Here is a 19,181-nt window from a genome sequence, read left to right as displayed (position 1 = left end):
ATGTGATGTACCTGTAAATGTCACGCATATGAGTAACAAGCAAATATTAAGTACTTATTTAAATACAGCCTAAACAATTATATGCAAAAGTTTGGGCACCCCTGGCCAAAATGACTATTTCTGTGGGGACAGAGTGGAAGAATCCCTGATCTATAAAAAGCATAGACCTGAGGCTGTAATAAATGTGAATACAAAACGACCATTAGCACACCGATGACAATATTATAATAGAGCAAAAACTGAACTGCTGGAGTATCAACACACACCAGACTGAAATTAGTACATGACCATGTCACAATGCTGCAAAAATTTGAGTTTTTATTAAACATGTATTTACAATATAGCTGTACAATTATACAAAACACCCCTTAAAATAACCAGTATCAATAGAGGTATAAAATAGTCAGAGGGAGAAACATATTAAAGGACACTTCAATTCCAAAACAGAAAACAGACAGTCAGTCAGCGGAATAGCCTAACATGACAAGATATGACACATGAAGATTCTCTCATTAATAAAGAATAGATGATCTGATAATTCTGTGAATTGTTCACGTTATTTTTTTTTTTTTGAGAATTAAGTGTGAATATGTGAATGCATCATGTGTATGTGTATGTGCATTCCCACAGTGATTCTAGGGTCAGAAAGCATCAGCCCAGAAAGCAATGATTCAAATACACAGATCAGCCATAACATTAACTCTACTGATCATACAGGATATATTCTCTACGTACTTTATTATTATCCTCCTTTCACCCTTTTCTTCCATTATCAGGACCCCACAAGACCAACAAGCTCAGGTTATAATCATCCAGCACAAATCAAAATATGGATTAATATTCCATCAAATACATTTTGCATGTTTTTTTTTCTCAAGTATGGAGGCGCTTAAGGAGTCATTTTATTTTGTGGTGCTTGTCACAGATATATCGGGTCATTTAAACCTGGTAAACTTCAGGAGTTCAATGATGTACAGTATTCAAATTCAGAATATGACCTAAAGAACTACTCAAAAACAATAGACTTCGGCAAATTTAGGTAAGTCATTGAGTAGCATAGCCTATAGTGTTCATACATGTTATAAACAAAACATATAGCTGCTAATTTTCAATCTAAAATAACAAAATATTATTACCAAACAAGCATAACATTGACACTGATTAGCATGGTGGTGGTGTATGAGGTGTTAGTGTGTGTTGTGCTGGTTTTACAAGTGAATCAGACACAGGAGTGCACTGTCCTCCACTCCTCCTACCTACAGCTCCTCCACCTCAGAAGCTCTGAAAGCTCTGTTGCTGCACAGTTTGTGTTAGTCGTCCTCTAGTCCTTCATCAGTGCCCACCGGACAAATCCTACACTGTCATGATATTTCTGATTGGTGGATTACTCTCATTCCAGCAGTGACACTGAGATGTTTAAAAACTCCAGCAGCACTGCTGTGTTTGATTCACTCATACCATCAGCACAACACACACTAACATACACCTCATATACCAACACCATGCTAATCAGCGCTAATCACTGCAGTGCTGAGAATAATGACACACAACCCAAATAATAAAATCTGCTCTGTGGTGGTTTTCTCTTCTGTGGGGTCCTGATCATTGAAGAACAGGGTGAATAGTAAAGGAGGATAATAATAAAGTCTTCAAAGAAACAGAAAAGTTACAGAACTACAGCCTGTAATTATCCTATATGATCAGTATGACAAGTAGAAACAAGGAGGTGGTGTTAATGTTATGGCTGATCAGTGCATATCACAATTTTAATGTGCAGAGTTGTTAAGCTTCAGACGTAACCTTGTTTCGTGACCCAAATTTCAGCATAATGCATTCTTAAGGGAAAAAAAAAAACGGCTTGGATCTGGCGCACATTGTGTTCTTCAAGCATGCCGACCTGAATTTTAACGAGCAGCGAAGTTTCCGAAGAGCACACAGAGAAAGTGTGAAGTCAGGGTTTGTTGATTAGAAAGACATGACGTGACATTTCGCATGATAGCTTCTAGAACCTTGAAGCTTTTGTGAAGACATCATTTTTGATTTTTGACATCACCACTCTTAATGTTTCAGCAAAGCTTGGGAATGATTCCTGATATATTTTAGATTTTTAAAGGAGCATGTCCTATACTGATGGGCATGTGATGAAACTTAGGGAGAAGTGTGGAGAAATGTTTTTTTTTTTATATATTTCAATGCATAATTCACTTTCTTTACGTGTACAATATGTGCTAACATTCACATTCCGATATTAATTTCTATGATGCCTTAAAAAAATAAATATATGAATAAATAAAACACAAAATTCAGGATTTTACAGGGGATGTTACTCCAGTGTGTCCAGTCCAGTAGAGAGAAGGATGGGGGATGAATATTTTTTTTTTCTTTTTGTGGATCATATCATCATGAACCCTTAAAGCCTCTGAGGAACAGGGTGGTGATTCTCTGTTCTTCTCTCAGAGGGATACTGTCCAAAAAAATAGCAGGGACTTTCCCCGTAACACCGTCACCATACATCACAACCCCGACCCCCCGCGCCGGGCCAACAGGGTGGGCATCTACTAGCTACTACCTACCTAGATCCGCAGATCCCTATGTTCTCCAGGCTCCAGCGGTGAAGGATCTCCTCCACACATCCCCTGCTAGACGAGGTCCGCACCGCGCTGCGAGTGCGAAAGGACTAAACGTAAGTAGGAAAAACCGACAGCTACAGGCGGCACAGCTCGGCATGTCCGTCAGATGTAGTACTCCTTCATATTGTCCCTCATGGAGTTGTTCAGGTGGAGCTCTGCCCTGTAGGCGGCTTCAAGGCTGTGTCTGTGCTCCTTCTCCTGGATGCTGGCGGTTCTCCGGACCTGCCGGTGCTGATACAGGAAGTGGGCCATCACTGCCACCACACACAGCGTTATGAAGATCACTGCCGTCACCACACCTACGATTAACGAAGAAATTAAGATTAAATTAAACATGATACAGTCTCATTTAAAATCTATAGGGGTGGCCAAGTCATGGGACAGCAGTATGTAGATTGATTAGAATCTCACTGCAACACAACATGAATTATGGAAGTTGGAGTGACGTCTGATAGTGGGTGCTAGGGTTGTGCGATATGACCAAAGATTCATGTCCCATAAAGAAAATGCATATTTTTGCAGTATAAGGCACACCTAAAATTCTTTAATTTGACCAAAAATTGTGAGTGTACCTTAAAATCCAGAGTGCCTTATTGGAGCTTCTCCAGCACCACGGCTGGAGCAGTATTAGCATTAGCCGCTAACCGCATTGCTTTGCTTTGAAAGAAATTGTTTATTTTAAGAAGTACAGTTTTTTAAATCCTTTTGCCATCCTGCTCTGTACATTTTCCACACTTTCTGGGTTTTCTGGGCTGATTATTAATGAGCTGATTAGTTGATCAGGTGTGCTGGGACTGTGCAGAGCAGGGGGAGCAGGATTAGGACCTCACCCCAACTGTGAAGCATGGTGGAGAGAGCATCAAGGCTTGTGATTAGTGAATTCAAGTTTTTTTTTCAGGAGAATGTAAAAGCAGCAGCCCTGTTATCTTCTGTTATCAAATGGTTTGCTCACAATTCCAAATCAATAACTTTGATTTACATTACAATGAGACCGGATTTTATTATTAATCAATGCAGGTAATTTCAAAAGGTTCACTTACTTTTTTTTTTATTTCAACTGTATATTGTTATATTGACTGAGCAGCAAACAATAATGGCAAAAAGGCCATTACCTTATGATGTTATTACCATATTTTCTTATCAGCACACAATACATAATCAATATAAACTAATTACACGTTTCAGAAAACGAATGTGCTAAACAAAGATGAACAGCTGAAACGAGAACCCAGACAGCCACAGCTCATTTCACAGGTCGGTGACTCTTACAAATGGAGCAATAAAGCAGACTGGGGTAATAAAACACACCTCCGATTACTGCCGAATCTCTTTGGGTGTCATCATCTCGATGCTTGTTATCTTTACCAGCCTCTTCCCCGTGGTCTGCAAGAAAAATGGAGAGAAAAAAAACATGTTTTTAACCAAACTCTTATTTTGCAGTTCGATGACAGCCAGGCTGTGAAACGACTGTGTTAGAATTGAATGTACCTAAGCGTGATCTGGAGGTGGACAAATCAGCCAGTGCTCCACAGTTAGACTCCAGTAAATGTCCACGTATGTTCACCAGAGAGCTGCCGCGGTTCAGCAGTGCTGCTTTCAGTGGAGCTATATGATTATACTGCACAGACGAAAAGCAGCCAACAAAACCTCTGGATCCTGCCTGTGCAACTTCTTCATCTAGCGCCTCATTTCCTGTTAAAAGAAACAATTATTTTATTATAATTACTAATTTCTAAATTTCTAGTATCTTATCACAGAACAATATCAAATGTTTCACTACAGGAGACACAATTTTCAAGCTTTTAAATTATAGTTATATAGCTTAAACATACTCTGGCTGAAACTTCAGCTTACAATAAGAGTAATGCTAGCTTCTCCATTGGCCAAAACCTGTTTACTGTAAAAAGATTGAAATATACAGTGCCTGTCAAAAGTAACTTCTTTTGAAGTACTTTCTCCTTTAATTTTTTTTTTCCTACACTGTAATTTAATACTGAAGCTATCCAGACTATGAAGGAATCATGTAGTAACTTAAAAGTACTAAACAGTGTTTAGATGCTCTTATTTGGGGTGCTGTTAGCTTGCGGTTTCTGAGGCTGGTAACTCTGATGAACTTATCCTGATGAGTGCCAGTTTCATCATAACGTTTTTATGGTCTTTGCGACCGCACTTGAGGATACTTTCAACTAGACGGGTGACTCATAAAACTGACGGAGAAAAAACATTTAGCTCCATTCATCTCTATCCATTCATTGAGTCATTTTCTGATATAACTGTGAAAAAGGAAGCTGGCAGCTCTACATAAACCGGCTCTGGCGCAACTACAGGTCAAAAGTCATAAGTATTTTATTAAGAAATGAAACGATAGAAAATTGCCATGTCTGAATACCTCAGCAAGTAATGAGTGAGGGCTATGTCTACAACACGGCCGCCATCTTGAATTTTTTTTTTTAATAAAAAGTGTTCTCCCACTTTTGACTGACTGTGAATATTGTTATCTGATTTATGAGCATCATTTATGAGCTTTAATTATTTTTCTGTTTTCTTCTTTTTTTCTAACAGATCATTGCAAGCTTTCAAGATATCAACACTGTTACAACTCCAGATTGTTTAGTCTGGTTGTGTGATGTGGGCTTGTATACAGCCCACATGACATTTTAAAAAACTTCACCAAAATCCTTATTTCAACAATTAGGAATAAATGGAATGCACAAGTAAATGCTCATCTACTGTAATGCAGCGTACTGAGAAATAGTTTTAACCTGCACGTTTATTTGTAGTTTTAGATTCATCCCTTGTTACTGCCATTTACTCCCATAATTATTTGGGCCCTAATCTCAAAACTCTCAGAAGTCCCCCTTTTCTTGAAAGCCACCAAACTGCCTGAAAGCCACCAAGCTGCATGTGCTCCACCAAGCCAGTCATACTGACTTGCACTCATCTCTTTGCTGTTTTTTAATCCTTTGTTCCGTTATTCACTTTCATTCATTTTTTTACACAAGCCCAAGCCATAGAGTTTGTGTCTCCTGAGAGTAACCAGACCCCTTGTGCTTGAGCTTTAGACTACTGCTATACTGACCCACTGACCATCTTCTTGATTTTTTTAATGCCGTGTTCCTCTAACACAACCATTAGGTATGCAACCATTCTACTAATTATTATGATTTTCATTATTTTCACTTTGTATTATCACTATGTCGGTAATATAAATAATTTTATCTTTAATAACCAAAGACAGCTTAAGATATAAAGTCTTTAGAAAGACTATCAAAACAACAAAATATCCAATAATCTAAAGAAATTCTGCATTAAAGTTCAAGGTTGCCAAGCCTTTCACAGATGTAATGTTTGTTTTTCAAAAGCCTGTATGCTTTCAAAAGCACTCCTTTCAAAGCTGCCACAGTCTCTCGGCAACACAGCCTTGTTTTGTCATCTTTATTAATATTTAATCCCCTGAATGAGAGTCAGACACCTTGAGTCACTGAATAAAATATTAAAGTCTCTGTGGTAAAAGAGCACAGTGCGCTTAAAAATCGATTTGGCCTTCACTTAATCACAAAGTGTAACTTTCTGTAGATACTGAGGGATCAGGGAGTGCTCGAGGGTGAAAGTAGGAAGCAGAGGAATATTTCAGCATTTCATCTTCATCCTATTTTCATAATAAATCATTCTTTAAAGAGTACTTTATCAAATATTTTTCCTAAGGTGGGACTTCAGGCTTTTATTCAGTCCCGTTTTCACATGACTGCAGGACTGCAGAATAGTGGAATAGTGAAGGAAAGTAGCACTGCAGGCTCAGAGTGGCACTGTGGCCCATATATGGTGAGTTTGAATATAGAAAGTATGATAGTTCATGCTCTCTCTCTGGGTGGGTAGGTGGCGCTCTTTCTTCTTCTTCTTCTTCTTCTAGTGTTGGGTAAACTGCAGTAATAGGGGGAGTCCTAGTGAGTGGTTGGGTTTATTGGCTTTGGAAAATTGAGCTATTAAGGCAATAAAGACATTTATCCCCAAGAACACTGTGACAACTGTTAAGCATGGTGGTGGTAGTATCACGACACAGATTTTTTTTGTTTTTCAGTCTTTGCTGCCAGTGGAACTGGAACACTGCACAGGGTGGATGGAATAAGGAGAAATGAGGACTACCTCTGAATTATTCAGAACAACCTCAAACATTCAGCTAGAGGGTTAAAACTTGAACACAATATCATGGAAAATGAAAATGCTGTACTTTTTTGTCATATCAAAATGTGTTTGTTTTAAAGGAGCATTATGCTAGAAATCAATTGCTGAGCTGCAAAAAGAGATTGACTCCACACTAATGACAGTGGATTAAGAATGTGCATGTGATTAAAGCTGTTTCCCAATTCTGTGGCTCATCTGCTGTGTATTTTGGGAGAGAATGAAGCCATCAATCTTACCTGCAACTTTTCCGAGGGTTAGTGACCTCATCGAGTTGAACTCTGCATCATAGGAAAGGCTGTATCTTTTATGGTCTTGATCAACCTATCACAAATACACAGAAAAAGAAAAAGGAGTATGAATAAATTATTTTTAAATAAGTTTTTATTTTATTTTTTTGCAGTGCATTGTGCAAATGATTAAAAACTCTCTAAAGATGTGTCTGAATTAATACAATTCGATAAAGAAGAGGTGGCCCAAATTCCTCCACAGAGATGTGAAAGACTCATTGCCAGTTATTGGTAAAGCTTGATTGCAGTTGTTGCTGCCAAGCACAGCACAACCAAGCTATTAGGTTTAGGAACAATGACTTTTTTACACAGAGCCAGGATTGTTTGGAAAGATTTTTACCTTAATAATTGAAACCATCATTTAAAATGTACTTAGGCTATATTTGTCTGATACTAAACAATATAAGTATGACAAAAATTACACCACAGTTTGGCTGGATTTGTCCACAATCACTTATTTTATAGAGTCTGTTGATATATTATTTTTTGGCCTTTTTTATATAGCGACATAAACACTCATTTGTCATTTGTTACTGTTCAGAAGTTAGATTATGTTATATTTATGCTGATATATGGATCAAATCTCTCTCTTTTTATCTACCTCTCTCTCTCTCTTTTTTGCATACACACACAGGGGGAATATGGAGCTAGTAATAATTTCCCCAATTAAACACACAATCATTTGTGTCCCCTCCCAACAATACAAGGAAGTACCAGCATTCATTAATATAATATAATGATTATAATCCTAATAATCAGGGTTCATACACCTTTAAAAGGTAAAATTCAAGCACTTTTTAAGCACTTTCAAGACCCATATATACTGAGAAAAAAAATACTTCTAAGTAAGTAAACAGCAGGAATTATGGATTTTTGGTGTCAGTTTCACACTATTTAAATACCAATGTTCTTTACTGCATCTTTGATTGAGCAGATACTGTAATATGTCAAATTTGGGGATGGGTTGAGAGCATTTGTACACACACACACACACATATATATATATATATATACTCAAAATTATTTTTGTCACACTTCAAGAGATAGTATTATGTTTATAAATACAATCAGAATTGTGTTTGGTAATAGCAGAAGGAGAAGAAATTAAAACAAAAGTTTTAGGGTGGTTTTGACAGTTTGGGGGCGGAGTCAGGATCAGCTCCCTCAGCGAATGCTATTGGCTAATATCTCCAGGCTTTGTGACTGACCGCCTACTACCAGCAGCCTTTAGAAACAAAGACAGCAGGAGAGTTAGCTAGCTATGCTAAAAGTGATTAATCTAAATAATAACAGTATCCGGGGTTACACGTATAATATATATTTTTAGGCAGCGTCAGCGTCCTCCGATCTCCAGGCCTGTTTGCCCGGATACAGTGCTTAGGGAGAGCCGATCTCTGGGGCTTGTATCGCGGATTCAGTGCCTCGCCAGCATTGTTAACCCGGCTTTCGGCTTTTAGCATGGCTTTCTCCAGCTGAAGATCAGTTCATTCCACAGCTCTGAAGCGGAGCCAACAGCGACTCGATGGAGGACGGTAACACTGCGTTAACAGTGCCGGGCTGGGTTTAGCCTAATAATATATTGTACGTGTTACCCGGATTATTACTATTATTATTTAGATAAATCCAAAGCTTGGTTTTAGCATAGCTAGTTAACTCTCCTGCTGTCCGTGTTTAAAAACACAGAAGTGGTAAAACTATGTTGCATCTAGGTGCAAACAGAGCCGATTTCTCGTGAGCCAACTCCTCTTGGATTACGAGAAAGAAGCGGAATTTGTAGTCTCACATACGTGGAAGCGCGAGTGAAGCTTTTTTTATTTTTCGCTTTGCAATTTTTTTTATAAGCAAACTTATTAAGTTAGGTAGTAATTTGTTGTAAAGTAAATACAGTTACAATTTCAAGCATTTTCAAGCACTTTCTCCAAAATTCCAGCACTTTCCAGGCCTGGAAATCAGAATGTTAAAATTCAAGCATTTTCCGGGATTTCAAGCACCCGTACGAACCCTGAATAATAATTGAATGTTGTTGTGATATTTCTTTTTGTCAGTTTTACACTGAATCTTTTATTTACAGTTGAATCCACATTATTAAATGCTTGCTCTTAACCCTTTATAGTATGAATTTCAATTTTGGGAAGAGAAAATATAATTTTTGGAAGCTTTGGTGTCTTGTGGATATAGTAAACTTAAATTTGGATTTTAACTTTTGATGACAAGCTGATATATGAATCAGATATTTTAGAGACATGGAGCACCAAAACCATGCAGGTAGGAGGAGGTCTCCAGGAACAGAGGTGAGAGAGAACCACTGCTTTATCATGATTATTAACAAAAGTGGTCTAACTGCACAAGCCACCGAATAAAAAGAAAACATGGGTTTAATACGTTTACAACAAGAATGCAAGAATAGAATAAGAATATAAAGAGCCAAGTATACTTCTTTACAAAGTCTTGCACATATACACATACAGGGTTTGGACAATGAAACTAAAACACCTGGTTTTAGACCACAATAATTTATTGTCTCGACGGACAGTTCTGGTGGAAACAGGAGAGTTGAGGTGCACATTGAATTCTGCCGTGATTTGGGCAGCCGTGGTTTTATGATTTTTTAGCCCCCAAACATCCCTTTCAGACAGCTTCCTTTGGCCACCAGGCTGCTCCAATTTAGCCATGAAACCTCCCACACTAAAATGACAGGTGTTTCAGTTTCATTGTCCAACCCCTGTATATATTTTATTTATGACCCACTCATTGCATTGTACATAGATATGCCATGTAACATTGGACAAGCAAATAAGCAAATAAATACATAAGTAACTAAATGTTTAAAAGGTATGTTATGGTTGGGAAAGGTGTAATAAACAAAACTTTAGTTTGAACATAACAGATGAATTTCTTAAAATTAATCAATACAAAAAACAACAACATCAAAAGAAATCTGTAAAGGTCAAATACTTTTCACAGCACTGTGGCTTAAAAGTAAACAATGGCAGTTTGTCACAAAGAACTGGACGGAGCTACTGACCTGCACATACACATCTTTCCCCTCTCTGTGGAGCCGGAGTCTGTGAAGTATTCCATCTGCCAGGTTGGTGAGAACGGGGCTAAAAACACTGGGCCTTCTCTCCTTATTCAGCCGATACCAAATCTGCAGACTCCCTGAAAGAGAAAATCAGCAGCAGATTTAATACTGAGTACCTTAGTATCCTTGATACTGTACACCCCTGTTTGGTGTAAAACTAGTTATGCAGTTATATCTCAGAAAAATATGTTAATCACTAGGGGGTTGATGAGATGAAAAGAGATATGATATTGGGTTCACGAGACAAGATTTTAAGAACTGTATTTAAATATAAGAGCTGGTATTACCATAAACTCAAACCACTTTCTTGTATGATCTTACATGACTCTTACCAGATTTTACAACTATTGTCAGAATTCCATCAGAAAGGGTTCTGGCAACCTATGACTGAATCTCAACCCAAATTAATGATTAGGTGGGGTCTGATTAGACACTGAATCGTACCACAGAAACGCTTAAAAATGCTCCCTCCACTGTCCTATCAAAAAGTGACACAGGGGCTTCTTTTGGGTAGCCTAAATGATGGTAAGGAGTACCAAGACAACTGTCTCATGTCTACAGTACACTACAAGCACGGTGGTGGTAGCATCATGGTCTGGGGTTGAATAAGTGCTGTTAGCACAGATGAGCTGAAATCCAGAACGTGATCCTCTTAATTCAGAAACAGGGACGCACAACAGTTTTACAACATGATAACAACCCTGTGCTGCCCCCTATAGGCAATATTTGTATATATATTTTTTGTACTTCCTGTTTAGACAGGAAGCAGGAAGTAGGAAGCCATATGTAGAAATGTTCTCATGTAGAGCTGTTAGGAGAGCTGAAAACAATCCGTAGCCATCCTGTTGATGCGCCAGTGGAGGCATTGCTTTTAAGTGATATGTTATCTAGTGATATATAGTCATATTTCATGATTAAGTTTGAGCCTCAATTATATGATAGCTTTGTTGGCTTTTTACATGTGGCTGCCTGCTTAAATCGTTTACTACAAGTGTTAGTAATATTCTTTTATGCATATGTCTCTGAAACATTTTTGTATTTTGTACATCGTTTAAGAATCCTTTTTGTTATTTATTTTTAGTTTCACTCTTGTGACACATCTTCACTCTCAGTGAGTCTGCTGTAAAATAAAGGAGCTAAAGGCTATGCCCTGACTCCAGTGTCATGTGTACGGAGTTTGGCTGGCTGTCTACCTCAAGTTAGAACACATCAGCAAGGACAGTACACACCCAAACACACCTCCAAGATGACAAATGCTTTGCGGAGGAAGCTGAAGACAATGGTAATGGACTGGTTCAGCCTGTCTATTGAGCACCTCTTGGGCATCCTCACATAGATGATGGAGGAGTTCAATTTATTCCAACAACTTTAATATTAAATAATATATCCCCCTATAATAACATTTTCTGTTCAAGGTCGTTTTGGAGGAAAACGTTTTAAAGGATAATGAACTCAATGAAAAAATTACTTGAAGGTCATGAGTAATTGTGCTTCCTTCTGGGTTTCCATGAACTCTTTTGAAGCTCTTTTGAACAATTTCTGCTGAATTGCAGCTACACAAATGATTATGATGTTGATTAGTGATGTACATCAAAATAAGGGATATGTTTTTCTGGATATGAAATGAAAAATACCCTTTCTTTTCCACTTTCTTCCTTTCAAGGCTAAATTCACACCGACGCACGTCTTCAGAGTCATCGGGGTTTCGGTTATTACCATAACATATCCAAAGGCATTTTACAAGACATCAGCAGGGCGGCCTGGGAGAGGATTACGTAAGAGGATGAGACAAAGCGTGTATTTATAGCGTATTCGATCAAGACCCTCGTGGCCCCTCTAAAAGATGCATAAATATTAATTCCATCTCCGCCTGTAGCTCTTTGCTTGGCACCGAATGTGTCAATACGCACTTAGGTGTCCCTCCCACATGCGTACTCTGTGTAGGAGCCAGGAGACAAAAGGGCTTTGTATTATCAAGTGGAGCGGGGTCAATTCTGAAATTCCCTCTCAGCCTTAAAGAGGTGTGTTGCGATGCGTTTGAGAGACTGCCTGACTGCGCCTGTGTGCCGAGGATTACAGCGGATGGCGTTCTCCTGCATGATCCTTCAATATTTGCAAAGGCGTGAATCAGCCAAGTGATTGGATTTAGCACAAAAGAGCTTTTACTCCGGGGGAACTAAAGCGCTGCCGTCCATCAGCGCTGTGTGTGCATGTGTGTGTGCACTCGCTGCCAGTTCTACTGCCGTTACTGAGACACAAGAATGCCTATAGTCACAGCGCTAAATAAAGTGTTCACTAGGGGAAAGTGTGAGAACTGTGAGTTTAAAGAGATAAAGCTTATAATTAGATTTAGATGCCATGATGACATTAAGCTGATTCAGTTAAAAAACCCTATAGAAAGGCAGAATTATGGAATAATCAGATGTAAGAGATCTAGATATAACAAAAATCTAATTTGAGATGGCAGTCTGAACACATGTACAAATTTGATTGCAATCAAATTCCAAATTGTCTCTAAATGTGGATTGGATAGGACTTGCAAAAATTAGGCTACTGCATTTCATGGGGTTTTGGGAGTCTGAGCATAGCCCATATGCTTTGCTGTTCATACTGCCCCATACTGCTGAAACAAGGAGAAGACTGATCAGAGATGCAGCCAAGAGGCTCATGATCACTCTGGATGAACTCCAGAGATCTACAGCTGAGGTGGAAAAATCTGTCCACAAATCTGGCCTTTATGGAAGAGTGGCAAGAAGAAAGACACTGTTGAAAGAAGGACATTAGAAGTGCTGTTTGTACAGCAAACATGTGGAAGAAGGTGCTGTGGTCAGATCAGACCAAAGTTTAACTTTTTTGCCTAAATAAGAAGTGCTTTGTGTGGCTAAAAAGTAACACAGCTCATCACCCTGAACACATCATCCCCAAAGTGAAACATGGTGGTGGCAGCATCATGGTTTGGGCCTGCTTTTCTTCAGCAGGGACATAGTTAGGGGAAGATGGTTAAATTGATGGGAAGATGGATGGAGCCAAATACAGGAGCATTCTGGAAGAAAACCTGTTAAGTCTGCAAAAGACCTGAGAGTGGGATGGAGACAAGACAATGATCCAAAACATAAAGCAAAATCTACAATGGAACAGTTCACAAATAAACGTATCCAGGTGTTAGAATGGCCAAGACCTGAATCCAATCGAGAATCTGTGAAAAGAGCTAAAAACTGCTGTTCACAAATGCTCTCCATCCAATTTAACTGAGCTCCAGCTGTTTTGCAAGGAAGGATGGGCAAAATTTTCAGTCTCTCGATGAGCAAAACGGATAGAGACATACCCCAAGCGACTTGCAGCTTTATTCACAGCAAAAGGTGGCGCTACAAAGTATTAACGCAAGAGGCCGAATAATATTGTGCGCCCCACTTTTCAGTTTTTTATTTCTTAAAGATTTAAAATATCCAATACATCTCGTTCCACTTCACACTTGTGTCCCACTTGTTGATTTTTCACAAAAAATTAAATTTCATATCTTTATGTTTGAAGCCTGAAATGTGGCAAAAGGTTGAAAAGTTCAAGGGGGCCGAATACTTTTGCAAGGCACTGTATATAGAAGATTCCATACAATCTAGACAAGCCAAAATCTGATTTGGTCTGGCAGTCTGAACATAGCCTGTGTGTATTTGTTGTTCACACTGCCACACATATTTGGGCCATTGGCCCATTTTTTTCAACTAGACCTCTCAATGATGCTCTTCCACAGCCAGTTTCCTGCTTGGGGAAACTGTGAGAGCCATAAGTAAAGAGGTAAAGCTTATAATTAGGTTAAGATGGCATGATAACATTTAGCTGATTCAACTGAAAACCCCCATAAAGGCAGAAATATAGAATAATCTGATGTATGTGTACAAGAGACCGCAGCCACTGAGACAAGAGGATTGGAATCCACAGCATTATCTCGGCTGTTTATAACGGCTCCCAGTAATTTAACTGCACGACTGTGGTACACTCAGCTGAGTTAAAGTAATTACTTGGAAGTGAATAATCCAGTTATTAATCTTGTTAATCGCTTCAAGAGCTTGCAAAGCAAAACTCTGGGCATCAATCCACCCAGTTCCTTTTTCCATTACACTTGAAATCATCACTTTTCACTAGAGGTGTAAGGGTCTGTGTATTCGTGCCGCCTTGCAACAGTACAGATGTCACTTTTGTGTGCGTACTGCAGCTGAAGTGGTATCCTGTTATTAGGTATATGTCATGGTATGAAAATTACAGTTATAATACAGTGTATATTTGTTTAAGGAGCAATCACTTAAACACAATGCAAGCGATTGTGTAAATTGGCTACAACAGTCAGATTTTCAAACACTGGATTGAGTTTTCTGCCCCAACCACTTCTATACATTACCTAGCTATGGTTAGCAACCTTACTGAAGCTCAATGATTACCTGTTTAGCACATTGGATTGAGTTTTCTGCCCCAACCACTTCTATACATTACCTAGATATGGTTAGCAACCTCACTGAAGCTCAATGATTACCTGTTCAGCACAAAAATAGCCAGCTCACTTGTTACAATGGATGAAGCACACTGTTTGTTGCTTTTTATTGTCTATATCTGGCAACCTTGAGTGTGGAAATAGAATTGGGGAATGGTGGTGTGCAGTTTCCGAGGCTACATCCCACACACCGATTACCATGACGTACCACACAGCTCAAATACTGGCTGAAGCTCTGCTGATACCAAATGTCGGTGCTTTAAGTCAGCATGTTTCCTTAATATCTGATCACACATCCTGATCATGTTATGAGCTACTACAGAACATATAATCCTTAATGGTCCTTTAAAGTTTCTAAGATTACAACCAAAAATGTTATTCATATTTTATTAATTGTGACAACAGTAGGGCTGCAATGATTAGTCGATATAATTGACAATGTCGATTATTTTAATTTGTCGACTACAATTTCATTGTCGACTAATAGTTAATTTGTATCAGTACTGCATTACCCAAAGTGCTGAAGACAGAAGCGCAATGGGAGATGGGTAAATGGTTTGCTCACACAGTTTACAATCAACTTATTTTGTGTCTCCAAAAGTGCCCAAACACAACAGAGTACATATTTAATCACTAAATATCAGTATCAATATCAATATCACTAAATATTTCCACGTTTAAACAACACTCAGATATTTAAATGCCATTTAAATCTCATGTTCTGCTGTTTCTATCGTTTTAAGAGATGGCAGAAATAATCATTGACTAATCGACTAATTGAAAAAATAATCGTCAGATTAGTCGACTACCAAAATAATCATTAGTTGCAGCTAGGGTTGCAGCGGTAACCGGTTTCACGGTATACCGTGGTATTAAAATGCACGGTTATCATACCGTGTGTGTTTGCTTATTACCGGTAAAACGCAAGCCAGCGGAGAAAGTCACCCGCGCATGCGCAACTCTGCTCCGCTTCAGCTACTCAGCACACAGCGGTGAGAACAGCAGAAAGTGCATCAGACTAGAGCTTAGATTCTCTGCCCGAACCAGACCTGACCCGAGGACCGACCCGAAATCGGGTCCGTTCGGGCCGAGATTTCCCACCACATTCCTCGGGCCGGGTCGGGTTGGGCTCCAGAAAATAGTCTGAGATGTAGGCATCTGTTTTTTAATTATATATTTTATTTTTAAATAAAGCTCTGGTGTGATAATCACAATGTTAATGCTAAGTAACCAATTATTATTGTTAATGAAAACGAACCAAATAACGAAAACTGAAAGTGAAACTTAACTAACTTATTTATAAGCGCTGTTTTCACTCCCGCAGTTCTACAGCGGGAGGTGTTGTGCCGATTCTGTCCGCGAAGCGGGAGTCGGATTGAGCAGGGAGTCGGATTCGGCATAACAGCGGCAGCGCGGCTGCACCTCGCGGTCCGCGGTGTTAGTTGTAAGCGCTCGCGCTAGCCGCAAAATACGACAGAAAACACTGAGAAACTGCAGAATTATGAATTGGACTAAAATGAGCACGAAGAGATAAAAGAGAACCTTTACCTGTGAGTAGCTCACATCAGAACACGCAAATCTCTCTCTCTCTCTCTGTCTCTCTCTCTCGCACGTGAACTTCTCCGCACTGTGTTTAGCTGTTCTTAAAAATCATTTTTATTAAATAATAGTTCTATGCTTCTATGTTAGTGTTAATTAACATAATTCTGATCATATTTCGCTCATTCAAACAGCCTGAAAACAGACTTGTAATCTTGTAATCAACAAGCTTGTAATCAATGTGGCCGTAGTCACAGCTAAAGGAGGAAATACATCAAACCTGTTCTCCCATCTCCGAGAACACCACCCCGCTGTGCAGCGCAAAGTATGTGTTCAGTTTATAATTTAAATCTGAACCTAAATAAAACCTCTTTGTAGTCGTGCACAACCCATGCGGTAAGCGCCCGCAAAAGCGCCGAGTTATCCGAAATTTGGGCACGCAGGTACAGGAGTGAAGTGCGTGCTACGATGGATTCACGTGTCCGTGTAAAGGTCCTGGCCGGACTGGATGTGAAAGACGCCATTCATTTACATGCGTTCATTTTCACATTCTGACGTACCTGTTTTTCATATGTTGAAGGTTTTAAGGTATGAAAGCCTTAAAATAGAAATCTCTATTGTGAGGATCATGTCAGAAATAAATCCCCTCTTTCTGCAGTATCTGGTTATATACCAACTTTTTTTTATATATATATACACTCTTAATGCCCTTAAGAGTAGTGGAAAAACATGGTTTCCTTCACCTGATGGTGTAGTTTCTACAATAAATAGTTAATTGAACAAAAAACCTTTGTTGTAATTTCTTTAAGGGTCAGTTTAATAATATATGTAACAAACTGTGATACCGTGATAACCGTGATACCGCGGTATTTTCCGAGACGGTTATCATACCGTGAAAATCTCATACCGTTGCAACCCTAGTTGCAGCCCTAGAAAACAGCAGATTACTTGGTAACACTTTACAGTAAGGGCCACAAATAATAGTACTTAAGACTACAATAAACACTGTTAAATGGTTAAGCAATATCTCAAGTAATTGTTAATTAAGATTAGATAAGACAATAGTAAACATTATTAAATTGTAATGCTTAAGAATCTTGGAAATAATGAATTGAGATATTAGTTATTATTAGTAATCATTAGTAAGGATTAATAATGTTTTGAATAGAGTTGTATCTAACTTGAAGAATTCAACTCTGCACAGTTTGATTTGGGCAAATACAGAGAAAATTCTCTTCATTCTTTTTTCTTAAAGTTCCTTGTATGCTCTGTCTACAAGGAACTGTCTCTCTTTTTTCCATACAGAACAATCTACAGGACCCAAACCAGCCTCACTACAAACCTGCACACTCTACTGAAACTGCCCTCACTGCAGTTACAGTGAAGCTCCAATGCTGCAAGAGCTGCCAAACCGTCATCAGTCCTGATTCTTCTTGACCTCTCAGCAGCTTTCAACACAGTCAACCACAAGATCCTCCTGTCTGTCCTCACCAGTCCTGAAGCTTTCAACACACTGGCTCTGCATGGTAGTGGCTTGCTTGCATCTTTCATAGATGATCGCTTCTACCAGGCATTAACATGGCAGGGGGCAACATCTGCTCCTTGCAGACTTTCCACGGGGGTTCTGCAAGGCTCTGTGCTTGGTCCTCTTCTTTCCTCACTCTTATCTTTCATGGGTTTTGATACCCCTGCTATGCTGATGACACTCAGCTCATCGTTTATTTTCCTCTGTCCGACGGTTTTATTCTATATCTCAGCATGTCTCACTGATGTCTCAATGTGGAAAGCTGCTCATGACTCAATACTCAACATCTCCTTCAAGAACTCACTGATCACTCCATTGACAGGCACACAAAGCCTTACCATAGTTATGGATGACTACTTATCCATACTCAAACCATGCATCATGCAGATTTCTCCTTTATAACATTTCAAGACTTGACTACTTCAACTCCCTTCTGGTTGGACTTCTGTTATGAGCCAACAGACCTTTACAACTGATTCAGAATCAACAGCAGCATGCCTCTCTTACATTATCCTGAAGTTCAGCCATGGTACTCCTTTGCTGTATTCCCTCCACTGGCTTCAAAAACCTTTGACACTGGCCTACAAAGCCAAAAATAGACCAGTTCCTTCATTCTTAATGGTATTGGTCACAGCAGTACAGCTCTACCCTCAGGTCCCACAATAAAACAGACAGATGTCCCAACTCTTCTCTGTCCTGCTCCGAAATAGTGGAACGAACGTCCACTCCAACTGGTGCACTGTTTCAACAGGACAATGCTCATGCACATACTGCTAACCTTTCAGGAGCTCTTCTTGAGGACACAGTTACTACGCCATGGCCATCTGCAACACCAGATCTATCCCTGAAAATGAAAGCTGTTGGATGCGCTCCACTAATACCTATCAATAGTCAATAGCCTATCATATTGCAAAGTCGTCTGCAGTAATGGCTTGCGAAAATGTATTTTATTTTATTATTTATGGTTCCTGGTAACTTTTACTCTTATACTCTTTTTCGAATAGCACTGTAATCTGTACACTGTACACTTCCTTCTGGGAACAACAATTTTTGCAACCATTTTTTTGATGATGTGATGAAGTGTAGAGTACCAGTTTGGACACATCTTCTCATTAAAAAGTGTTTTACTTTCTTTTTATGATTTTGTACATTGCAAATGTAATATTGAAGACTAAATCAAAGCTATACAGAAACACATGAGGACTTGTTTTATATTAATGTATTATTTTATATTCTTAATGCCAGATTTGGACACTCTTGGTATACTCTTGGTATTTCTACAATGTAGAAAAATATTCATTAAAAAATTTAGAAGGTGTGTCTAAACATTTTAACTAGTGCTGATCGGGATCATCACCATATTTTGTGTAAATCTTTATTTCTCTTGTTGGAAATGTGTGAAATGAGCAATAATTAGTTCTCTCAGTTGCACACAATGGCCACATCCTATAAC

The 19,181-nt window shown here is 38.9% G+C and overlaps 1 protein-coding gene across 1 annotated transcript in view; it reads right to left on the bottom strand.

Moving 5' to 3' along the window:
* Positions 1 to 295: 295 nt before the first annotated feature.
* Positions 296 to 19,181, bottom strand: part of cntnap5a (contactin associated protein family member 5a) — a 246,642-nt gene continuing 227,756 nt past the window's right edge. Inside the window, exons 20-24 of the mRNA XM_022679490.2 lie at positions 10,125 to 10,258; positions 7,049 to 7,133; positions 4,119 to 4,322; positions 3,939 to 4,013; positions 296 to 2,929 (exon numbers count right to left, since the gene is read on the bottom strand). Coding sequence (XP_022535211.2) covers positions 2,733 to 2,929; positions 3,939 to 4,013; positions 4,119 to 4,322; positions 7,049 to 7,133; positions 10,125 to 10,258 — 695 coding nt within the window. The 3' untranslated portion in view covers positions 296 to 2,732. The remainder of the gene's footprint in view (positions 2,930 to 3,938; positions 4,014 to 4,118; positions 4,323 to 7,048; positions 7,134 to 10,124; positions 10,259 to 19,181) is intronic.

Source organism: Astyanax mexicanus, chromosome 11, assembly GCF_023375975.1.
Source record: "Astyanax mexicanus isolate ESR-SI-001 chromosome 11, AstMex3_surface, whole genome shotgun sequence".
NCBI classification, from domain to species: domain Eukaryota; kingdom Metazoa; phylum Chordata; class Actinopteri; order Characiformes; family Acestrorhamphidae; genus Astyanax; species Astyanax mexicanus.
The sequence above is the reverse complement of the archived record's forward strand: the minus strand, read 5'-3'. Positions and strand labels throughout refer to the sequence as shown.